The sequence below is a fragment of the Oncorhynchus keta genome, chromosome 15, assembly GCF_023373465.1.
Source record: "Oncorhynchus keta strain PuntledgeMale-10-30-2019 chromosome 15, Oket_V2, whole genome shotgun sequence".
Taxonomy (NCBI): domain Eukaryota; kingdom Metazoa; phylum Chordata; class Actinopteri; order Salmoniformes; family Salmonidae; genus Oncorhynchus; species Oncorhynchus keta.
This window is the reverse complement of record NC_068435.1, coordinates 32,874,822-32,900,273: the sequence shown is the minus strand read 5'-3', so window position 1 is coordinate 32,900,273 and position 25,452 is coordinate 32,874,822. Positions and strand designations below refer to the sequence as shown.

Here is a 25,452-nt window from a genome sequence, read left to right as displayed (position 1 = left end):
TATTGGTCACCTACACATTTAGCAGATGTTATTGTGGGTGTAGAGAAATGTTTGTCGTTGGATGATCAATTTGGTGGGTTAATTAATAAATAAATAATTTATAAGATGCTATTGTATCCTTTGTACTATTATGGGCCCTTCTCTACTGCAATTGGACAAACCACACCCCTTTCATGTTGCACCAAAACACAGCCATTACTTGTTCTTCTCCCAGAATGCACCTCGCTGTGCAGTGACGATGAGCACAACAACAAAACACAGCTAGCTGCAGAATAGGGTGTTAGCTTGCTAGCTACTTGAAATAAACATTAGCTGGTGTTACACAACCCATGGCGGAGAAAATAGATCAGTGACAAGCGAAATGAGAAACCATAAGAATGTGTACAAAGCAATATGAATCGACCGTAAAAACGAAGATTGAGTCAGCTACATTAAAGACCAGATAATCATACCTCATAGCTAACTAACAAAATTTTCGGCTAGTTTTCTAAAACTAGCTAGCGTTAGCGCTATGCCATTCAAGCTAAACCAAGTTAGCCAGCTAGCTCGCCAAGGCGGGGGAAAGGATTGGAGTAAACAACAACGGTAAGAATAGGTTTCTCATTGCTAGACATGTCAGTCATATACAATTACATACAGACCGCTTCACTGTCATGGGTGTAAACTTAAAAGAAAGATATGGCTAGTTAGCCAATGTTAGCTAACCTGGCTAACGTCACCTAAGTTGATGAGAAACGGCGTTAATTTAGCCAGCTATTAAAACCGTCAGAGGAAACTAAATGATTTAAACTAGACATGTATTAGTTAATTCGTTAACCAGCTAGTTATGTCGATAGTAATCAATGTATGTTATATTTGCATGTCCCTTTGTCGTCTTTCCTTTGTCCATCTAGCTAACGTTAGCTAGCTACTAGCTAGCTAATGGTCTGTTAAGTTACGCACGCGCATAAAGTACTAACGAACTAAAGCTTTCGAGCCACCGACAGTGTCAAGCAAGGCCTCGTAGCTGATCGTCGGAGAGCCATAGCTTCCCCCGCAGGTACTTGCCACTTTCGGTAACTAGCCAACGAACGTTAGATTGCTACAGCGCATTCATTGACCCAGGGCGTATTTCCCCAATACTTTTACGTGTGTTGTGTTGGGGCCGACCAAACCACAGCAGAATGCCATTAAGTTATCTAATTTAGCTGTCAACTAGCCATTGTTTGTGATAGTGTCTAGCCAAGTTTCAAGGTGAGACAGGCGTTATCTTGTTTACAACGTGAATAGCCAACTTAGAATGCTAGTTCGCCGATGTTAGCTTTTGCTAGCTTGTTACCTAACCTAGCTAATTTAATAGCCAACATGACTCAGCCTGTAACGTTAGCTACAGCACTTGACTGCCTATATAATATAGTGAGTGTGTCCATTAACATTTCTCATGAGAGAAATTTTGCTGGGCAAAGCAGCAACGTCTATATATTAATGTTACAACTAGCAAAACGTATATGGTCGAGTTCAAGTAACAAGTTTAGGCTAGAAGCCCCACGTCTGTGGCTGCTTTTCAGTTCTCACCTTTGAAAATATCGAAATACATTGCTAAAACACGTGTATGCAATCTCATGTAGCTAGAAGTTACATGTTAGTTAGGTAAATGGCAAATTATTCCAAAGTCTTTTGTTTGTATTTCATTTCTATGTTTTGGATAAGCCTTATGTGATACAGGCCAATTAACGTTAGATGATGTAGTTTGTGTCAATAAGTGTATTTGGTGGACCTTGTAGCTTCCAGTAATGAATAGTATACAGTCGCAACCAAAAGTCAATACTTATTAGTCCTTTTTTGTCTTACACAGGGTGGTGTTGAATGACTAAATGATCAAGATAAAGGAGTGTGACGATCGCTGGAGGATTCGACATGAAGTTGTATGTGTTCCAGGTCAACAATGGAAGCACTCTGGCATTTGACACAGAGCTCGCTGTCCAAACGTAAGAGCCATTTAAGAAGAAAAAAAACAATTTCAGATGACCTACATCCATTTTCAATTTATCTCAGTCATAACAGAAAATGTAATGTATGCTTAAATCAAAAAGTTGTCTGAATTTGATCATATGGCCTACATGTCTTGCAGAGTGTTGGACCTCAAACATGCCATCCAGGTCAAATACAAGATTGCAACCCAGCATCAAGTTCTGGTTGTCAATGGAGGGGAGTGTATGGTTGCAGAGAGGAGAGTCTGCAGCTACAGTGCTGGCACTGTAAGTTTGTACCATTTGGAATCATTGTCTTTTTTTAAATAACGATGTTGCATAAAGAAGCTAGTTTTGACGTAAACAAAATTTGGTGACAGTTTTCTGAAGCCACTGTGCAAGATGTTGAATAAAAAAGAATGTTATTATTCCAGACGTGTTCAGTTCAAGTGTCTTGACAGATTGTGCTTTTTTTTGCCCAGGACACCAACCCCATATTCCTGTTCAACAAAGAGATGATTTTGTGTGACCGGGCTCCGACGATCCCTAAAACCACCTTCTCTATTGAGAATGAGATGGAGCTCAAGGTGGAGGAGTCACTAATGATGCCAGCAGTCTTTCACACCGTTGCCTCGCGAACACAACTTGCTGTGGTAAATGTTTTGTTTGTTCTGGTGCAGATACTACTTTCTCAAAATAAGCCACCAATGTTGCTGTACCTTGTTTCACCATGCTACAACGTTAAAATCAGATATGAAAATGTAATCTTCTCAGTATTCGAGTAAGGAAAGCTAATGGAACTTATGATTGTTTTGTCATTTCTAGTGTGTTCTAACTTCTGAGTACCTTTCTTTTGCTTCTCCAGGAAATGTTTGAAGTCGCCAAGAAACTTTGCTCTTTCTGCGAACGCCTGGTTCATGATGAACACCTCCAACACCAAGGTTGGGCTGCTATCATGGCAAACCTCGATGACTGCACCCTGTCTTATCAGAAGCTACTGTGGAAATTTGACACGGCGTACATTAATTATCAACAAGACTTTGAGGATATCAAATTGAAACTGACAAAGTAAGTGACCCCCTGCATAAATATTAAGTTCAATGCAATTTGAAAGGGGTGGGTGGGGTATGAATGAAACAAATATATGGAAGGATTGTCCTGCTGTGACAGTATAGTCAATAGGTTACATTTCAATTAATTATTCAGGTTAAATAAATATTTCTCGCAGAGAATGTGCCTTTTCAGGTTAGAGATTTTTGCAGGTGTGTGGTGTACCACACTGGCACGTGTGGAATCATCAGCTAATTACGTTTCCCATGTGTCTCTCTGCTGTGGCACACTTGCCTTAATTAATCTGTATCCAAAGACCGTGCCACATGTGACCTGTATCCAAAGATCTAAATTCTATGGGTGTGAACTGACATTTGACATGCACTTTTTTAGACTGGGGACAGCAGTTTCAGTCATGGCCAATATCCCCCTGCTGGAGTGTCTGACCCGCCACAGCTACAAAGAATGCATAGAGAAGTCCTGCTCCACTCCAAACAAGGACTCTGACGAGACCGAGGAGGAGAAGTCCACCGACTCGGTGCTCTGCCCCTCCCCCACCAAGCTACCTGCATCGTTCTCTGCTCCGGGGGCGGGGGACTCGCCCGACACCGCCGAAACCCAGGAAAGCAGTGAGATGACGGACAGTAGTGGGCTGAGGGCAGCCTTGCAAGAGGCAGACTCTCCAGAGAGGGCCAACCCCCTGTCCTTCAACGTCACACTGCTGGACTGGATTAATGTTCAAGACAGGCCCAATGACGTGGAATCAGTCGTGAGGAAATGCTTTGACTCCATCAATAGGGTGAGTCGCTGTTGTATGTTTCTGTCTGTCTTTTCTGTTATGTTTGTCTCTTTGTTTCTGTGTGGCTGAATTGGTCTCTGTCAGTGGAGTGGCCTTGCCATGACTACTAAATGAATCAACATTGGGTGTAAATTCATTTATGAGATTCTATTCAGTGATGTGTCTTATATATATATATATGCCATTTAGCAGACGCTTTTATCCAAAGCGACTTACAGTCATGTGTGCATACAATCTATGTATGGGTGGTCCCAGGAATCGAACCCACTACCCTGGCGTTACAAGCGCCATGCTCTACCAACTGAGCTACAGAAGGACCACCCATACGTAGTTGTAAAATGCAAAGAAACACAGACAAAATGGAACCATAATGTAAATGTCCTTTCTATTTCAGCTCGACCCACGGGTCATTCAACCATTCTTAGCGGAATGTCGAGACACGATTGCCAAACTGGATAATCAGAACATGAAAGCCATCAAAGGACTTGAGGACAGGTTATACGCTCTAGACCAAATGATAGCGAGCTGTAAAAAGTTGGTCAATGAACAGAAGGAACTTGCTCAGGTAGGCAAAATAAGGTGTGATCTAAATGATGTAATATCAATGGTGAATAACGCACTCTATAAAATGTTCCTATTCATTCACATACTGTATGATGTACTGTATAATGCAATCCAGCTGAAAACTTGTGAATGAAATATATAAAACTAAAGTCACTTGTCTATCTGTTGGGTGTTAGGGCTTTCTGGCCAATCAGAAGCGTGCTGAGAACCTGAAGGATACGTCCGTGCTGCCTGACCTGTGTCTCAGTCATGCCAATCAGCTGATGATCATGCTGACCAACCACAGGAAGCTGCTGGACATCAAACAGAAGTGCACCACTGCCAAACAGGAGCTGGCGAACAACCTACAAGTTCGTCTCAAGTGAGGCATCTGTTAATTCCTCTCATTTATTTTTTCTGTCTCTCTTTTGGTGCATCTTTATTCCTTTTGAGCAATGCGGCAAACCAAAATCACTCCAATAAATTCACCATAAGTGGTCATGTGCAAGCCATGTAAATCACTTTTCTATATATGCAAGCCAAGCTAACACTGACCCTAACCATTGTGAATGTAGATGGTGCTGCTACGTGATGCTGCACGCGGACCAGGATGGGGAGAAGCTGCAGGCCCTGCTGAGGCTGTTGACCGAGCTGATGGAGAGAGTCCGTGTGGTGGACGCCCTCAGCACCGTGCCTCAGATGTACTGCCTGGCCGTGGTGGAGGTGGTTCGCAGGAAGCTCTTCATCGGCCACTACAGAGAGGTCAGTCAGAGCACAGGACCCACTCACGAACCCTTTTCAAAACCCAAGGCCAGCCCACGTCTCTCTTCAGTCCCTACTTGCAGACCTACTGTGACACAAGCCTCAACCTCCGGCCAGACCTACAGATATGCTAGGAACTCAAAAAATTGGATGAAAAACGGTGTAAATTGTGCTCTTCTGTTACCTCTCTTCTCAGTGGGCCTGTGCTCTCGTGAAGGATGGAAAGCATCTCTATGAGACCGAGAAGTATAAAAGGGAAACGTTTGGCAAGTTGTTCAGTAAGTTCCATTTTAAAAGTCCTATTTGGTGATTTTTTTTTACGAGTATCCCCTCTGAAATGAACATCCATTAATTCAAACCCAACAGCTGAGCTTTGTGATCCTCTTTGCAGGGAAATGTTTTCTCCGAAATCGGTTGTTTAGAGGACTTGACTCATGGCCCCCCACTTCATTTTGCGTAAGTAGTCAGTCACTTACCGTGTTCTGTGAACGTCTATTTCATTTCCAAAATGTTATAATCCAACCCATTTCTCTCCTGTTTTTGTTGTCTCTTTTATTGTGTAGACAAGAAAGCCCAGAAAGTTTGACTTTGAGCTTCCCGATATTTCCCTTGGTGACCTGCAGTACTTAAAGACCTGTTGTCCAACAGAGGTGCAGCCTTTCCTCAGGTAGGCTGTGGTTTCCCTCACATGCATAGTAAAGAAATAACCATGTCTTGTAACTTGGCACGGTTAATCGAATATCTTAACGGACGTTGGTATTCAATTACTTGAGTGAGTGTTCTTTTTTTGGAGAAAAACGACTAGGCGTATTATAACATCGAAAGACTTTGTCTAGATGAAATAATCCGTGTGACATTTTTACCGACAAGGATATACCATCACATTTTAAATTGTACATTTAATAAAACAAACTTATTTTAAACCTTTACACTCGTACCCCTATGCATATTGAAAATGGCAGATTTGTGCTTTGATAAACGCCTAAATTGGGACTCAGTGGCTGTACAGTAACATGCGTCACATGACGTCAGAGCTCTGCACTACACAGCGCTGTATGGACTTTGACTGACAGGCGTTCTGAACTTGAGCACCTCGCGAGACAAGACGTTGCCTCCATCCCTCCCGCTAATTGGGCAACTTTAGCAAATGTTTTGTTGTCTTAAGTTTGGAAATGCTGTAAATGAAAAGGACTGTGTATTTTGAAAGAGGAGACATTGAGAATTATAGTAAATACTGCTTTGATGTCATACAAGCAAGCCAAACACAGAGTCCAAATGTGCACTTGGTATTTCCATATCAAAAACTCATGTCGTGGACATTGTCAACGTTTACGATCTCCGTTTGATGTACAGTTACAAGATGACATGGTGTCATGTGCATTTGCTTCATTATGAGTCAATAGCCCAAAAATCGTTTTTCTCAAATTTCTACTATGCTACTATACTACTATATCTGATAAAATGTCAGGATATTATTTGAGTAATATAATCATTTCCAGTGTTCATCCCCACTTGTTACAGGCCTACTACCTGTATGATTAGTTTACTTGTGAACACTTGGCTGTATTCTCTGTTGCAACATTCAGTGCAATGGCCCTGGGAGACTGTCCATTTCATATTAGAGTAAAGTTAGTCCCATGTTTCTTTCCCCCAGGGTTCCAACACTGTGTGACTTTGAGCCTTTGCATCTGCATGTGGAGATGCTTCAACAGTTGGTCCTTGCTTCTCAAGCTGCAAGTGTGGATGAGATGTCTCAAACTATCACCGATTTACTCAGCGAACAAAGGGTAATGACAAATTACAGTGGAATATGGAATGGCAGCTATCTAAAAGCACAGTAAACACTGTCCCTTTAGTGCATATTCTCCACTCACTCCCCTTATTTCTGTTCCTCCAGGGGTCGTGCAGCCAGAGTGCTCAGAGATCCACGGCAGCGGTGACCCCACAGTCCGACAACACCCCAGGGACTTCCTCCCCCAAGACCCCCTCCTCTCTCAGTCTCCCGGGGCCCTCCTGCCAGCCCCTCCCTGGCCCCACCGCCCTGGAGGACCTGTCCCCGGACAGCATCGATGCCCAAACCTTTGACTTCGAGACAATTGGCCACCCCAACATGGACCCCATCCTGCAGCAGGCCGGCTCCCTGGACCTGGACTCCCTGGCTGAGAGCCCCGAGTCAGACTTCTTGTCGGCGGTCAACGAGTTTGTGATCGAAAACTCGCCCACCCCCATCAGCGACCCCACCAGCCCAGAGATGATGGTGGAGTCGCTGTACTCGTCGGTAATCAACGCCATCGACAGCAAGCGCATGCATGACACCACCACATTAGAGAGGGAAAACTCCAAGGTGGCTACTCTGAATCTGAGCATCGAGAAGTACCGCTCTGCTGCCGAGGAGTCCCAGGCCAACTTGCGGAGCGTCAAGGATGACCTGTACCGCTTCAGAGGCCTGGTGCTGAAGGAGCAGCGAGACTTTGGCTTCGCCCTGAAGACCATGACCATTGAGGTGCGCAACATGGTGGACACCATCCGTAAGAGTGAGGAGGAGGAGCTGAGAGAGCAGCACCAGGCCGAGCTCCTCTCTGTGCAGCAGGACCATGAGAAGCAACTTCAGACCCTGGCGGAGGAGAACCAGGTCAACCGGAACATCGTGAAAGACGTGCAGCGGGCCATGCTGGAGCTGGAGGGGCTGCTGGAGCACAAGGAGAAGGAGCTGACCCAGCTCGAGGCTGAGAGGCAGTGCTGGACCGAGGCGGAGAGCGGACACACTCAGAGCCTCAGTGTCCTGGAGCACAAAATCAGCGATCAGGCCCATGAGGTGCTGACTGTGGCTGCTTCCAGAGACTCCCTGTACAACCAGTTGGAGACACTCCACATTGAGATCGAGCGCGGCCAGCAGAAGATCCGCCAGGAGCTGGAGGGGGCCGAGCAGGTCCACCTGCAAGAACTGGAGGAGAGGATGAGGCAGCAGCATCAGGCCCAGCTAGACACCCTGACCCGGGAGAACCAGGAGGCCATGGAGTGCCTGGCAACGGTGCACAGGGTCAAGCTGAGTGAGGTCGCAGACCGCCACGCCGCCTCTCTGACAGAGAGGGACGGCCAGCTGAGGGACCTGGAGGCCCGGGCAACCGAGCTGGCTGACCTACGCTGCAAGCTGGAGGTGGAGCTGGCCCTGAAGGAGTCAGAGATGGAGGTTGTGAGGCTTCTCTACGAGGAGGCCAAGCAGGGGCAGCAGGAAGCCAACGTGAGGAAGGCTACTGTAGAGGCAGAGACCCAGTCCCTCAACGAACAGCTAGTTCAGGTCAACGGGCAGCTGCATGCTAAGAACGAAGAGTACGAGAAGGGCCTGGCCGAGCTCCGGACGCTGATGCGCATGGAGAAAGACCAGTGCATCTCGGAGCTGGTGGGCAGGCATGAGGAAGAGCGGAACCAGCGCCGCAGCGAGCTGACCGCCTTACAGCAGCAGGCCCAGGACGCAGGAAGGAGCCATGCAGAACAGCTGCAGAACCTCCAACTAGACCTCGACCTGCAGACGGCAGTACTGCGCAACGACAAGGAAGTGCAGCAGAGTAGTTTTGAGGAGCAGGAGCAACACTTGAGGACTGTTATCTGCGATTTGCAGACAGAAAATGATCTGCTCACCAAAAGATTAGAGCAGGACACCCAAGCAGCCCAGGAACGTTTGGAGAAAGAGGAGTCCTTGAAGGCTGCAGTACCAGATGCCTTCAAAGACTTTGAGCAACAAAAGGAGGAGATTGAGAAAAGACTTCTAGACAAAATTAGACAACTTGAAAATGAGCTTCGGGAAAGACAATCCTCAGAAAGGTAAGAGAGACGCATGTACCACTGTTACCAGGTAACCGATAACTGTGATTTGTAATAAACATTTAATCAGCCTTGTAATGAACAAGATGACTAGTTTTAGAGTTCGTTCCCTACAATTTTGCAAGTTTACTGAAATTCTACACATTTTGCCATTGGGCTGAGAGAGATGATTTAGCAATCGTATAGATCATTTCAGTCCATTCTACAAATTTTCCCATACGCTGGAGTGAAACATGTGCTGTTTTTCAGCTAATTTCCAGTAATTCTACACATTTTGCCATAGGGCAGAGAGAAATGTTTCCAGTTTTTTTATATAGGATATCTGAGTGACAGTGACTAACAAATCAATGGAGGTCGATGATTCGTCCATGATTACTACAAGTTTAAATAGCTGGCTAGACTAATTTACCAATCTACAAAATGTTAGCTGACATGGGCTAATTGAGTGACTGTCACTAACCGTGTTTTCATCCACAGTTTTTATGCGAGTAAAGTCTTACTGTATATAAAAATGTAAAAAGTCAGCTGTGATGGAAACAGGAAGTTTCGGTACAATTTTATAAATGCCGACAGATAATTTATTTGTTCGACATGCTGGGATCTATTTGTCTGTCAAATTAATTATGCGAGAAATGGCAGTGGAAAAGCCTTTAAGTGCAAATATTGATATAATAACCATAATCTCGAGGTCAACTTGGAGGGTATATGATATGGTGTGTGATCCTCCCACTACGACTTGGGAAATGCAGTTTATTAGGCTACAGATGGAATAAGTTATGACGAACTTCACAGGGTGGTGAAAGTGTATGTTGATGAACTTGATGCTCCTTTAAAAAAACCAAAATATCGAGGGTTTTATTCTGATGACATGATGATCGATGCTTGCCTGCCATTTGTCAAATAAAAATATCCATAGTAAATGCATCACGTAGACGAGCCTACCTGTACAGCACCTGCGACCAGAGTAGGCACATTTGCTATTTAAACGCAAAAGTTTTTTGCGACAAAACAACCGGTAGAGTTTAAAATGCGATGGAAACACATTTAACTTTGAGATTTTTATTCAAATTTAACCTCTTTAGCATCCGCTCCCCTTTTTTTGTTAGTTTTCTTTGTTGCCTAAAATGACACCCAGATCTAACTGCCTGTAACTCAGTCCCTGAAGCAAGGATATGCATATTCTTGGTACCATTTGAAAGGAAACACTTTGAAGTTTGTGGAAATGTGAAATGAATGTAGGAGAATATAACACAATAGATCTGGTCAAAGATAATACAAAAGGATTATCTTTGTACCGTTTTTGAAATGCAAGAGCGAGGCCATGATGTATTATTCCAGCGCCGGTGGAAATTAGATTTTGCCCACTAGATTTGAGAATATTTGCCTGACAATTGGTTGCCAATTGGATGGAGACCTAGCTAGAGACTAACATAAGAGGGAAAACTGATACACAATAAAAAAAATTAAACGTTCCCTTGTGTATTCTAACTCAACAGTCAGGATTACACAAACTTGTGTAGACTTCAATTAGCTTTAGTATACACTGAAAATAGCTATTTTCTTGCGCTACATAGCTGTGTTTAGGGTTTACATCCTGAAAAAGGCCCAGAGGTGAACACTTAAGGGAACCATAACATGTGCTTTGTCAAGCTTGCAGGCTATCGGATATTTAAAGGGAACATAAAATGACAGGCACTGAGACGAGACAAAAACTCACTAGGAACCCCTCACGACACTAACTTGTGAAGAGTATTTAATTTGACCTGTTGACCTACCTGATGTCTACGGTGTGTGACTTGTCTCTGTTACTTATGTCTCTTTCCGTCTCTGTGTGTGTGTGCGCTACAGAGAGGCGGGGTTGTCGAAGGTGCAGACAGAGGGTCGGGGATCCGAAGCAGGAGCTCCTCTCTCCCTGGACTCTGCCTTGCAGGAGCGTCTGCAGCAGGAGACGGCCTCCCTGCACACCCAGCTGGAGCTCCTGGAGAGGAGGAAGGATGAGGAGATGCAGAACCTCAAGACCTCCCTCATCGCAGAACAACAGGTCCGTGTTGGAATAGTCCTCACATCCTATTCAGAGGGTTCTTCTGTCGATATTGACCGGCACTGAATCTAGGAGCAGCACCATATCGAGATACACTGCAATGTACTTTGTACTGTAGTTCATTTTCCTACATTTTCTTTTATAGCTTTTAGCTAAGTGTTTAGCTAATTGTTTGAGCTTTTTAGCATTTGTCCTGTTACCGTTCTTCTGAGGAGGTCTAATTTTGATTCACTGGCAACTGCAAGCAAACTGACTACAAGTGACCAACACCTGAAATGCTAAAAATACTCCATTACCTCACTACTACCACTATGTGCCCATGAGGCAGCCTTAGTCAGCCCCTACATGAAAGCAGGTCTGTGAGGCACTGTGTGTCATATTATAGCACCCAGTGTTCTCATGACCTCGTCTTGATAGCGAGCAGTCCAAATGGAAATAGGATACAGGTGGCTATGTGACCCTCTTGGAGGAATGGGGTTAAACCACGTTGTTCGTTAGAACACAATGTTTTGCCTCTCAAATTGAAAACTGCACCACAAATAAACTGCTCAAAAAAATAAAGGGAACACTAAAATAACACATCCTAGATCTGAATGAATGAAATATTCTTATTAAATACTTTTTTCTTTACATAGTTGAATGTGCTGACAACAAAATCACACAAATTATCAATGGAAATCAAATTTATCAACCCATGGAGGTCTGGATTTGGAGTCACACTCAAAATTAAAGTGGAAAACCGCACTACAGGCTGATCCAACTTTGATATAATGTCCTTAAAACAAGTCAAAATGAGGCTCAGTAGTGTGTGTGGCCTCCACGTGCCTGTATGACCTCTTTACAACGCCTGGACATGCTCCTGATGGGGTGGCGGATGGTCTAGGGCCCTCATACCACCCTCATGGAGTCTGTGTCTGACCGTTTAAGCAGACACATGCACATTTGTGGCCTGCTGGAGGTCATTTTGCAGGGCTCTGGCAGTGCTCCTCCTTGCACAAAGGCGGAAGTAGCGGTCCTGCTGCTGGGTTGTTGCCCTTCTATGGCCTCCTCCACGTCTCCTGATGTACTGATCTGTCTCCTGGTAGCGCCTCCATGCTCTGGACACTACGCTGACAGACACAGCAAACCTTCTTGCCACAGCTCGCATTGATGTGCCATCCTGGATGAGCTGCACTACCTGAGCCACTAGACTCAGTCTCATGCTACCACTAGGGTGAAAGCACCGCCATCATTCAAAAGTGACCAAAACATCAGCCAGAAAGCATAGGAACTGAGAAGTGGTCTGTGGTCACCACCTGCAGAACCACTCCTTTATTGGGGGTGTCTTGCTAATTACCTATAATTTCCACCTGTTGTCTATTCCATTTGCACAACAGCATGTGACATTTATTGTCAGTGTTGCTTCCTAAGTGGACAGTTTGATTTCACAGAAGTGTGATTGACTTGGAGTTACATTGTGTTGTTTAAGTGTTCCCTTTATTTTTTTGAGCAGTGTATAAACATTTACTACGCAATGTTACTTTTTCTATAAATTGGCATTATCATAGGTTATGCTACCAGCCTAAAACCCAGTGGTCCTCCAAGCCTAAGATCTTATGGTAAAGCGAGCAGGCTTGATTGACGTCTGTGGTTCTGAGCTGTGGCTCAACTCTCAATTGACTCACTCAGCCTCACCTGTCTCCTGTCTGGTAGTTCTTTGTCCTCTGTGACTGCCTCGTTGAGTTTTACTGCTGCTCTATTGCCTAGGTGTCTGAAAGCCTTCATGTCCCCCTCCTCCCTCCCCCCAGACTAACTTCAACACTGTTCTGATGAGAGAGAAGCTGAAAAAGGAACAGATCATCAGTGAGCTCACAGAGGAGCTGCGGAAGGTTACCCAGCAGCAGGAGAAGGACAAAGGTACCTGTTTTCAGAGGTTATTTTGTTGATTGTATTGAAAGTAAGCCGTGCTGCAGTTCATTCATTAGGGGTGGCAGGTAGCCTAGTGGTTTGAGCGTTGGACTAGTAACCGGAAGGTTGCAAGATCGGATCCCCGAACTGGCAAGGTAAGAAATCTGTCGTTCTGCCCCTGAACAAGGCAGTTAACCCACTGTTCCTAGGCCGTCATTGAAAATAAGAATTTGTTCTTACCTAACTTGCCTAGTTAAATAAAGGTCAAATAAAAAAATTAATCCTGATATGTTCATTTTGTGTCTTCAGGTCTGATAGAGATGCTGTCTGAGGACCGGGCCATCGTCATGCAGGAGAAGAAGCAGTTGGAGGAGGATCTGAATCGGCTGCGCAGCACAGCCCTGGTGTCCTCTGCCTACTACAGCCCTAGCCCCTTAGCTCTAGAGCCCACTGGAGCCGGGGCTAGACTTGGATCTGGAGCATGTCCTGGACCTGGGACTGAGGTTGGGGTTGGAGCCTGCTCCTCGGAGCTCTTCCCTGACCCAGACAGACTGGCCTCTGTGGCTGCCACCAGAGAGGACGACAGAGTGGACTCTGCTGTGGAGGCCAGCATGGTGACTGTGCAGTAAGCATCCCCCAAACACAAACAGTCCAATAAACAGTGATTCAGAAGAACACCCCCCCATCACAGTTAATCTGTCGTTTTATAGAAATAAGCTCTGACAGATATACTTCGGCAAAATATTGTTTAAACATATATATACAGTGCCTTGCGAAAGTATTCGCCCCCCTTGAACTTTGCGACCTTTTGCCACATTTCAGGCTTCAAACATAAAGATTTAAAGCTGTATTTTTTTGTGAAGAATCAACAACAAGTGGGACACAATCATGAAGTGGAACGACATTTATTGGATATTTCAAACTTTTTTAACAAATCAAAAACTGAAAAATTGGGCGTGCAAAATTATTCAGCCCCTTTACTTTCAGTGCAGCAAACTCTCTCCAGAAGTTCAGTGAGGATCTCTGAATGATCCAATGTTGACCTAAATGACTAATGATGATAAATACAATCCACCTGTGTGTAATCAAGTCTCCGTATAAATGCACCTGCACTGTGATAGTCTCAGAGGTCCGTTAGAAGCGCAGAGAGCATCATGAAGAACAAGGAACACACCAGGCAGGTCCGAGATACTGTTGTGAAGAAGTTTAAAGCCGGATTTGGATACAAAAAGATTTCCCAATACTTTAAACATCCCAAGGAGCACTGTGGAAGCGATAATATTGAAATGGAAGGAGTATCAGATCACTGCAAATCTACCAAGACCTGGCCGTCCCTCTAAACTTTCAGCTCATACAAGGAGAAGACTGATCAGAGATGCAGCCAAGAGGCCCATGATCACTCTGGATGAACTGCAGAGATCTACAGCTGAGGTGGTAGACTCTGTTCATAGGACAACAATCAGTCGTATATTGCACAAATCTGGCCTTTATGGAAAAGTGGCAAGAAGAAAGTCATTTCTTAAAGATATCCATAAAAAGTGTTGTTTAAAGTTTGCCACAAGCCACCTTGGAGACACACCAAACATGTGGAAGAAGGTGCTCTGGTCAGATGAAACCAAAATTGAACTTTTTGGCAACAATGCAAAACGTTATGTTTGGCGTAAAAGCAACACAGCTCATCACCCTGAACACACCATCCCCACTGTCAAACATGGTGGTGGCAGCATCATGGTTTGGGCCTGCTTTTCTTCAGCAGGGACAGGGAAGATGGTTAAAATTGATGAGAAAATGGATGGAGCCAAATACAGGACCATTCTGGAAGAAAACCTGATGGATTCTGCAAAAGACCTGAGACTGGGACGGAGATTTGTCTTCCAACAAGACAATGATCTAAAACATAAAGCAAAATCTACAATGGAATGGTTCAAAAATAAACATATCCAGGTGTTAGAATGGCCAAGTCAAAGTCCAGACCTGAATCCAATCGAGAATCTGTGGAAAGAACTGAAAACTGCTGTTCACAAATGCTCTCCATCCAACCTCACTGAGCTCGAGCTGTTTTGCAAGGAGGAATGGGAAACACTTTCAGTCTCTCGATGTGCAAAACTGATAGAGACATACCCCAAGCGACTTACAGCTGTAATCACAGCAAAAGGTGGCGCTACAAAGTATTAACTTAAGGGGGCTGAATAATTTTGCACGCCCAATTTTTCAGTTTTTGATTTGTTAAAAAAGTTTGAAATATCCAATAAATGTCGTTCCACTTCATGATTGTGTCCCACTTGTTGTTGATTCTTCACAAAAAAATACAGTTTTATCTTTATTTTTGAAGCCTGAAATGTGGCAAAAGGTCGCAAAGTTCAAGGGGGCCGAAATCTTTCGCAAGGCACTGTATATAGTATGGAGACATATTTGGTGGAAGTGAGGACAGTGAGAAGGTGCTCCTTATTGGATAATGAAGATAAATTATGAATATAAGTTGTCATCTTTCAAAGAATGTTGTTAGTTTTAATGTGTAAAAGATTAAAAAAGGATGTTGAAAGTGCTTGTTTGAGATGGCCAGACAAGGATGGACAAAGTGAGGACAAATAACAGAGCGAGGGAGGCTAGGATTGGGAAATGTGAGTTGTATTGTTTTTTTCTTCTGTTAACTAACAGTTATGCAGGCTAGCAATCATCATTGCCATCTCAAACAAAAGTCACTTTAAATTCATATTCATGCTTGTTGAATTTTTTTTCTTCTTCCCAGAGTAACTATTTGTTTGAATGATTGTCAAATGTGTTAAAAGCTGTCGCCAAATTGGTTTGATTATTGGCCCTTTGTCTCTTTATTAGCGATAACATCCTGATGATGTCGGAGGAGAAACAGCGGATACTGTTACTTGAGAGGGTGAGTAAACATCTAAATGGAACCTGATGAAGTTGGGGTTGAATTGTTGTAGAATTTGACTTGAGCTGTAACATCTTCTGCCATATTTCAGACTTTACACATGAAGGAAGAAGAAAACAAGCGCCTCAGTCAAAGACTGGTAGGTTTTTGTTAACTTTGATGGCTGGTTTAGAGGCGGAAGAAATGTTGATTTAATATCATGTGATTGTTTATGCCCCCCAAATGAACATGTTTTTCTGCATTCGTTTTTCACTTGGTTACCATGTGTATTGTTTACTTCTAGATATACACTAAGTGTATAAAACATTAGGAACACCTGCTCTTTCCATGACAGACTGACCACGCAAATCCAGGTGAAAGCTAAGAACTCTTATTGAGGTCACCTGTTAAATCCACTTCAATCAGTGTAGTTGAAGAGGAGATGGATTTTTAAAGAAGGATTTTTAGGCCTTGAGACAATTGAGACATGGATTGTGTTTGTGTGCCATTCAGAGGGGGAATGGGCAAGACAAAATATTGAAGTGCCTTTGAAGGGGGTATGGTAGTAGGTGCAAGGTGCACCGGTTTGAGTGTCAAGAGCTGCAACGCTGCTGGGTTTTTCACTCTCAACAGGTTCCCATGTGTATCAAGAATGGTCCACCACCCAAAGGACATCCAGCCGTCATTGATGGAAGAGGACAAAGGCGGCTGTCACGAATTGTGCGGAGCAACACACTGGTTACAGTTATTCCAGTGACAGTCCAGTACAACATTGGTGCATAAATACCCATCATGTCTTGACAAGAATGGGTTATGGCAGCTGATGACCTTAAAAAGTTCCACTTCTTTCAGCAAAAAAACTAAACACTGCGTTTGCAGTGGGCTGAACGAAAACAAGGAACCAAAACACTGGACACTGGAGAATTGAAAAGACATGGTCTGACGAGTCCCCGTTCCTGCTGTTTCATGCTGATGGGAGGACTAGGGTATGGAGAAAACCACGAGTTCATGCATCCGTCATACCGCGTGTCAACTTTGCAGACTGGAGTTGGGGGTGTGATGATGTGATTTCATGGCACACATTGGGCCCCTTGATAAAAGTTTGAAAGCCACAGGAAGTCTGAACATCATTGCTAATCATGTGCATCCCTTCATGGCAGCAGTGAATCGAACTGCCAATGTTTTGTTTTTTAACAGGATGATGCCCCATGCCATAACGCTAGGATTGTAAAGGAATGGTTCTGCGAACATGAAAGTGAATTCAGCTTCCTGCAGTGGCCCGCCCAGTCACCAGATCTCAATTCAGTTGTGTATCTGTGGGAGGAGATGGAACAAGCTATTTGGATTAGAGCTCCACTACCAGCCAACTTGACACAACTGTGGGAAGCATTGGAGTCAACATGTCCCTAGCATCCCTGTGGAATTCTTTTGAAACCTTGTACAGTCCATGCCCTGACGAATCAAGGCTGTTCTGAGGGCTGTTCTGAGGTGCACCTCAGTATTCGGAAGGTGTTCCTAATGTTTTATACACTCGGTGAATAGGCCAATATAATTAATTTAGCTTTTGACAGGCTTTATCAGTGTACCCCAAGCTATTTTACCCAATCACCACTAGATGGCAATAGCATCAATGCTTCAATCTCTGTTCAGCAGACCTAGGAGCTTTCTGAGCGGCAACAGTAACTTACTCTATCAAAAGCCTTCTGATAAAGGGGAATCAAAACAATCTTACAGGCAGTTTGACATTGCAGCACTATTGCTCACATACCTAAACAAAAGCATAACAATGCATGCCAAAATGTATCCATTCCAGCAAGTACATTTCACGCCGCACAACATACGGTACTATTGATGGATGCTATGCAAAGATCAGTCAGTATACATTTTGGCCAGGAACGCATCCATGGCCAGCAGTGTCAAGAAGATTATCGTCTCACTCTTAACAACCATGACCGTTCTCTCTTTGTAGATGTCTCAAAGCATGTCCTCGGTGTCGTCACGGCATTCTGAGAAAATTGCCATCCGAGAGTAAGCATACGAAGAATGACACACAAAAGTGCTGATGTGTAGTGAATATAGACTCAGTGGCTGTACGTTTTCTCTAGCAAATAAAAGTAAGAATCTAGCACCATTTTTGTGTGAAGGTTGACCGCTTTGTCCGTTTCAGTTTCCAGGTTGGCGACTTGGTTCTGATCATCCTCGATGAAAGGCATGACAACTATGTGCTATTCACCGTGGGTCCCACCCTGTACTTCCTCCATTCTGAGTCCCTCACGGCCCTGGACCTCAAACCAGGTCAGAAAATCACTTTTTAATTGTAGGCCTCAATTCTTAAAAAGCATTAAGTTATTATAGAATAAAGTTATAATATACAAAAATGTACAATTTAACTTTTGTTGTATATAATAGACAATTATACTAAGTTATTGTGTAATGTGGTTTTGAAGAGCAAGTTATGTGCAAAAACAAGCAGGTGTCTCTTTACAAGCTGTAAATACTGTTGAATTTATTAACTTGGACAGATAAGTGATTTTGAGGAACCCGTGTCAAAGTTTGTGTACTGAGCATTGGTTTTATTGTGTCGATCACTGACAGATCCTATGTTTACTTCAGCATCAGGAGCCTCAAGACGGCCGTGGGTTCTCGGAAAAGTTATGGAGAAAGAATATTGCCAGGCGAAAAAGGTAAAGTATAGTAGTATATAGGTAATGAATTGTAATAGTCTAGTAGTAGAGCACAGTAGCTTTTCTGAATATAGATGGTCATTAAAGGAGGTCAAATAATCAATAATTAAAATAAAATAATGAACAATCAAAGGATGACTTTCTAAGAGCACGTATGTTGTGTGTTTCCCATCTTAGGCTCAAAACCGGTTCAAAGTTCCTTTGGGCACCAAGTTCTACAGGGTGAAAGCTGTTCCGTGGAACAAGAAAGTATAGTACAGCCAAGTTATGAGCTGAAATGTATATTTATATTGCATAAAGTTTTAAACACTCACATCATACATCATTTATAGATCTCTTATCAACTTGAAAATGAAAAGAAAGATCATAATCATGGTATTATTTTGGCCTTCAGTTCAACATCTCATCAACCCCGTCTTTCTTTTTAAACTAGAGTATTTGTTGTTGTGGACCAAATGCTATTTCTTTATTAGGGCATGGCCCTAAACACTGTCAGAAAGCATTAATACCTGTGTGTTAATTTGAACAAAAACTATTTGAATGTTTATATATTTAGTTCTCATTCATTATCAGCATTTGTCCTCTTTGTGGAAAATAGTTCATCATTATCAGCAATATAATTCAAATGAAAATATACATTTATTGTAAATGTTTATGGATGAATGTTCATGGCATGCATATTGATATATTTTCTTTGGTTTTACTTATCCAGGTAAATGTTGTAGTTGGAAGTGTAGTCAATGCCGTTTGTTACTCACGACGCAGTATGGCCCTCAGTTAATACTGACATGTACATTTTGGCTGACTGACGAAAGCAGTCATCATTGCAATCATTGACAATGCACTTTCCAAAAACAATGCTTTTTGTTCATTCAAAAGGGAAGGAATTGTGCTATTAAATAAAATAAATACAGAGAAAACTAACAGCGCAAAACTTCCCGCTATCATAGAATATTGATATGTAGAAAGGAATACTTGTTTGACTGTGTTTCATGATTGGATGACATTGTACATTTACCCATCATTCAAATCACGGAAGTAACAATAAAGGACTGTATTGTAAAATAATTTAGAGTTTTGAAACAATAAAGGATTGATCCCAAATAACATTACTGCACTTAGTTATTTCAACATAGCAGTTATTTCAACATAGCAGGTACACAACTGACATACTTGCCCATTATAAAATATACACATATAAGATGTAAAGACAGGACAGATGTTTAATAAAAATATGACATTCATTTAACACGATGAGCAACACCTTGGAAGTGCAGCATTGGAGAGAGTATCATATATCGAATATACCTCAATGACCTGCATATGGGGATTTCAGTGGACACTAATTTATGTAAATCATGTCACTGAGCCGAGCCTGGCTTTGGAATGCTGTTAATTAAGGACATAGGAGGAAATGCTGCTTCTGTAGTTCAAGGACAATCAAGTCATTCAATACGCTCCGTGACCACCTGCCTGTTTAAAAACCAGGCTTGTTGGCTCCTTAAGAAATATAGTAGGCCAATATCTATGCTCACTATCTAAGAACATTTAATTAGAGATTTTCATTGTACTACACCAAAAACATTGAATGTTAAAAGAGACCAAAGAAAAAAGCTATTTATTGCTATTGATTTATTTTAATGGAATGGTGTAGTCCCCCCCTCCCCCAACCATTATGCTCAAATTGAAAATGTACAAATAGACAAAAGAAAATGTGACATTTTGATAATAGCAGTTTCTGAAATCGTTGGTTTGGAAACGCATGTAAGTTCGCACAAGCTATAAAGAAATCATTCTTATTTGATTTAGAATTTCTTCCTTTTGTGGGAAGCATTAGCTAATGTGGTTGTAGTGTTGGCATGCTATGGCAGGAAACAGACTTCAAAAAGGCTTCAAATCAGGAAGAACGGTGCGGCCCTCATGGAGGAGGAAGCACACCAACATCACTTTCCCAGATCACAGTAGGGTGCATCGCAGCTCTCCCTAACCATGTGGGTCTAGGGGTGTTTTAACAATGTTTAGCTCTATTTTCTCCATTAAGCATAAGCCTGTTGTCACATTTGGACGGCTTCTTCATAAATTGATGGTGTGATTCCTACAAAAAAAATCAGGACGGGCTTGATGAGAAAATATGTGACTCTACACACAGAATTCGATGATACCGAGGTGGCCTGGCACACACCAACCATGTGCACTGGATAGGCTCTTAGTGTAAATGTTTACGACCCCCCGCTGAGCATGGAGCTGCTGGGAGTCGCTCTCATCAGGCACAATTGGATTTTAGCATTGCCATGTTAACGGTCAGCGGTTTAGGATTGTACTCAAACTACACTGAACAAAAACAAAAATATGAATGCAACATGCAACAACTTCAAAGATTTTACTGAGTTACAGGTCATATAAAGAAATTAGGCCCTAATCTATGGATTTCACATGACTAGGAATACAGATATGCATCTGTTGGTTATAGACACCTTTTTAAAAAATTGCCTTGTGGATCACAAATCAGTCAGTATCTGGTGTGACCACCATTTGCCTCATGCAGTGTGAGACATCTCCTTCGCATAGAGTTGGTCAGGCTGTTGGTTGTGGCCTGTGGAATGTTGTCCCACTCCTCTTCAGTCTGTGCGAAGTTGCTGGATATTGGTGGGAACTGGAACACGCTGTCGTACACGTCGATCCAGAGCATCCCAAACATGCTCAATGGGTGACATGTCTGAGTATGCAGGCCATGGAAGAACTGGGCCGTTTTCAGCTTTGAGGAATTGTGTACAGATCCTTGCATCATGGGGCTGTGCATTATCATGCTGAAACATGAGATGATGCTGGTGGATGAATGGCACGACAATTGGCCTTTGGTTCTCGTCACGGTATCTCTGTTCATTCAAATTTCCATTGATTAAAATGCAATTGTGTTGTCTAGCTTATTCCTGCCCATACCATAACCCCACCACCACCATGGGGCACTCTGTTCACAATGTTGAGATCAGAAAACCGCTCGCCTACACAGCGCCATTTCTAATTGGTCACACACACATGTTTAGCAGATGTTATTGCGGGTGTAGCGAAATGCTTGTGTTCTTAGCTCCAATAGTGCAGTAGAATCACAGCGTGCCAGTGTCCATCAAAGGTGAGCATTTGCGCACTAAAGTAGGTTACAACGCCGAACTGCAGTCAGGTCAAGACCCTGGTGAGGATGACGAGCACGTAGATGTGCTTCCCCGAGACGGCTTCTGACAATTTATGCAGATATTCTTCGTGTGTGCAAGCCCACAGTTTCATCAGCTGTCCGGGTGGCTGGTCTCAGACAATCCCGCAGGTGAAGGAGCCAGTTGTGGAGGTTGTGAGGCCGGTGGGACGTACTGCCAAATTCTTTCAAACGACATTCTCTGGCAACAGCTCTGGTGGACGATCCTGCAGTCGGCATGCCAATTGCACGCTCCCTCAAAACTTGAGACATCTGTGGCATTGTGTTGTATGACAAAACGGCACATTTTAGAGTGGCCTTTTACTGTCCCCGGCACAAGGTGCACCTGTGTAATGATCATGCTGTTCAATCAGCTCCTTGATATGCCACACCTGTCAGGTGGATTAATTATCTTGGCAAAAGGATAAATGCTCAACAACAGGGACAACAACAACAAAAAAAAATGTTAAAAAAAAAAAAAAATCTGCGATCTTTTATTTCAGCTCATGAAACATGGGAGCAACACTTTACATGTTGCGTTTAGTTTTTTGTTCAGTGTAGTTCCATCAGTATCAGTTTGACTGATACCTCTCAAATGTGTCTCAACACTCCAGCTAAACTATTACCCCAAATAGGCCTATCTGTTATTCAAGTCAATAGACCTTGTGCTGCTCCAAAGGCATCAGAGGAGAGCTATACCATACAAAATATTAAACAACTCACAATTAGTTGTAAGGCGAATGAGGAACTCAAAGTAGCTGGCAGGGAAGAAAGTGTTGTCTGTCTGAACCAGATTGTTCTCTGTATGTGGAGAGGCATTTGAAGGCTGGAAGGAGACCGTGGTTGTCTACTACAGTATTTAGTCGGCCACAGCAATATGAATGAAGAGAAAATGACTGCAATGCAGGAACTTTGAGAGTTATTTGTAATACTATACAACTGCAGTAAATGTACAACCTGTTTTTCCAAAAACATACAAGAAAAAAACATTTTAAAACGTCATATTAGAGATTGGATGCATCATACCCTGAATGTTACCCATGCATAACACAGTAGCAGCTTGTCATATTGAATTGGTCTCTTTAATACCATCAGCGCAACAAGTTGATATGAAAGAAGCATCTCCTCTTGACTGCTCATGTATGAAAGAACAATAAAAATCATCAAAGATACTCCAAACTGTAAAATGCAAGGGATAACCAACTACCCCTGCTTTGAAATGGCATATATGAAGAATTATTTCCTCCAGGCTTTTAGTTACGTGTTGTCAGATGCGATTCAAACACTCTAATGTTGTAGAGTTATAGTGACATATCAAAAAGATGAAGTGAAAGAGAGCACGCACAATGAATGTCATATTTAGACTGTTAGATTCTAACCTTTGTTACTCATCTCTCTATTTCAAGATCATACATAAGTTGAATGTGATTTTCTTGCCTCTTTGACGCTATAAATTAGATAGAGGGGCAGCAAATAAACAAGTATTATTCACTGAGTAAATATATGCATGAACTCAAAATGGGTAAATGAAAATGAATGGGAAAGCATTATAGCAATCTTATTTTTTCAACATCTAACTGAAGGGTCTGTTGGAGAAGAACCAGTGGCATCGGGAAGGCTGAAACTGCAAACCAAGGAGTAAATAGACTTAATGCCATCAAATTTTCACCTATTCATGATATAAGAATGGGGTTAGGGAAAGAGATTAGGTTATACATCTGCTGTCAGAGACTGGAGAGACCAAGCAGAGAACTTCACCTTAAATAGAATGATCATCAAACAGGCATGTCTCCTATCTTCTCTTTTATTGTCCCTTCTTTCATTCGACTACAGGCACAAACCCAGAGATTTAATACCTGATGAAATGAGCGAGAAATATGAGGGAGTAAGCAGCAATATCTAGATCGTACATTTTCTACCCAGCACATATGAAGAAAAAACACTGTCACTAGTAGTAACACATATTCACATAAATACGGATATTTTTTCATTCAACACTGCTACTTACTGTGTTGTTACTGCAAATGTACTTCTGGTGGCATAGGTTTGTACGTAATTACTACCATAGAGATAACTCACCATAGGAAATCGGGGGTTTTGGGGCTCCTGCACTCACTAGGAAGAGACAGTGCGTAGGTTTATTGTTGAGTAGCTGTGCTGTGCCCTAAAGGCAAATATGAGGCAAAGTTTGCTAAGTAACATTCTAACGTGTGGTTAACGAGATTTCTTTCTTATCTTGAGTTCAACAGAAAGTATAACAAAGTATACTATATGCATTTGACGTGCTCTTTAAGTAATTTCCACATTCAGTTCAGAATCGTATGTAATCCTCTCAAATATAGAGTGAACTATTCCATTTGCAAATGAGAATAATTATTCAAATACCACACACAACACTAAATCCCATTGATTTCAGTGCATGACACCATTTTTCCATTTCCTCCTCCCCCGAAACAAAACAGCAAAGAAGCCAGTAAACATTTAATATCTGTTGTTTTATTGGGGTAATCTGGCTGCTTAGTAACTGACAAGTAAAAAATCTATACAAATAGTTTTTGGAGTGTCTGAAAATAGATAGTCATTTAAACTGTAACTAACAGCCATGCGTTTTCCAGCTGCAGCTGCAGTACAAAACTATGGCAGTGTTGAGGAAATGACACCAGCTTTGATGGGTTGTATAGCTTTTGAGATGAGCCTCTTTATGCCGCTTGCAGTTCCATTATGGCTTTGTTCGAAAGCTTGTTTACCTGCTGATAACATACACTGGTGGATTCAGGAGCACCGATCCAAAATCTGCTGCCAAAGTCACTCAAGTCTCATTGTACCGCAGGAGGAGAAGAATGAAATGTTTACGCGGAGGGGAATGCAAAATGCTAAATGTGAAATCAAACTATGGGACCAATAAGAGATCAGAATAACTTTGCCAAGGTTTTATTTTTAGGCCCAGTTGCAATGCTAGCTTTCTGGAAGACTATATATGTTTTGCCTGTGTGCTCTCTATGGCTAAGCTTGCACTCTATATTGGGGGGGGGGTTTCTATCATTTTTACAAAATGGACAAACATTTATGATAATTGTGGATTAATTTTTCATGATGAAATTGAATTAAATCATGGATTCAACCAAACAATCTATTCTATACCATGCATCTCATTTGGTCTGTAGGTATTTAATTTTAGAGAAGAAGCTATGTTTGCAGATCAAAGGCCTCCTTTTGCTTTGTATATATAATAACATGTGCATGCAGGACCAGGCCCTCTGTGAGTCGTGGCCCCAACATTGGGACCCACACCCAACCACAGGCAGGTCTCCAGGGGGCCAGCAGGGCCCCCAGACGGCCATCCATGAGGGCCAGGTGACCCTGTCTCTGGGGTTAGCAGGAAACACTAAAGAGGGATGGGTAGAGAGGCTGAGGAGATACTGAGTGTGAGTGTACGAGGCTGGTGACGGCAGCTGTCAATGGTTTGGAAGGAGAAGCCAGACAGATTGTGCGTTCTGCTGGTGCAGCCAATCGCCACCTGGCAGGCTTTTCCTTGTTAGAACTTCTTGCTGTTTCTGTTCTCGTCGTCAGAGAGATGTTTCTTTCCCTCCTCTCTCCTCGTTTGCGTTTTCATCCAGGAGGGAGATTTGAGATTTGCCAAATGGTTTAGAATGCTTTTGTATGAAATTACTGAAAATGTGCACTCTACGTTCTCGACAAAGTAGGCAGGTTAATCAGTGGCACTATGTCACATCACATCTAAAGCTGTAGAAGTATCCCATTGATTCCCACAATAACATGAGTGATCAGCTTCTCCGTGCCCATAAAACACATTACCCATTATAGCGTATTATGACAGTAATTAAGCAGTTGGATCATT

At 42.7% G+C, this 25,452-nt stretch overlaps 1 protein-coding gene across 4 annotated transcripts; it reads left to right on the top strand.

Moving 5' to 3' along the window:
* Window positions 1–215: 215 nt before the first annotated feature.
* rb1cc1 (RB1-inducible coiled-coil 1) lies at window positions 216–19,515 on the top strand. Of its 4 annotated transcripts, none has more exons than XM_052463873.1 (23): window positions 216–585; window positions 1,835–1,967; window positions 2,111–2,237; window positions 2,432–2,602; window positions 2,815–3,017; window positions 3,393–3,798; window positions 4,193–4,363; window positions 4,539–4,723; window positions 4,917–5,103; window positions 5,300–5,381; window positions 5,495–5,559; window positions 5,667–5,770; window positions 6,758–6,890; window positions 7,001–8,925; window positions 10,774–10,966; window positions 12,754–12,862; window positions 13,163–13,478; window positions 15,689–15,743; window positions 15,835–15,882; window positions 17,692–17,750; window positions 17,890–18,017; window positions 18,336–18,406; window positions 18,584–19,515. In XM_052463873.1, exons 2-23 carry the CDS (start codon window positions 1,897–1,899, stop codon window positions 18,659–18,661), a joined length of 4,887 nt encoding a protein of 1,628 aa, XP_052319833.1. In that variant the 5' UTR covers window positions 216–585; window positions 1,835–1,896; the 3' UTR covers window positions 18,662–19,515. The 4 variants fall into 4 exon arrangements, with proteins under 4 accessions (XP_052319833.1, XP_052319830.1, XP_052319831.1 ...); XM_052463870.1 differs by having other exon boundaries at window positions 18,318–18,406; XM_052463871.1 differs by lacking the exon at window positions 216–585 and adding an exon at window positions 920–1,039 and having other exon boundaries at window positions 18,318–18,406.
* Window positions 19,516–25,452: the final 5,937 nt, after the last annotated feature.

Coding starts and splice junctions, on each gene's coding strand:
- rb1cc1 (XM_052463870.1), top strand. CDS start 1,897: ATGAAGTTGTATGTGTTCCAGGTCAACAATGGAAGCACTCTGGCATTT. Junction 2,603..2,814: donor CGCGAACACAACTTGCTGTG/GTAAATGTTTTG, acceptor TTGCTTCTCCAG/GAAATGTTTGAAGTCGCCAA. Junction 4,364..4,538: donor AACAGAAGGAACTTGCTCAG/GTAGGCAAAATA, acceptor GTTGGGTGTTAG/GGCTTTCTGGCCAATCAGAA.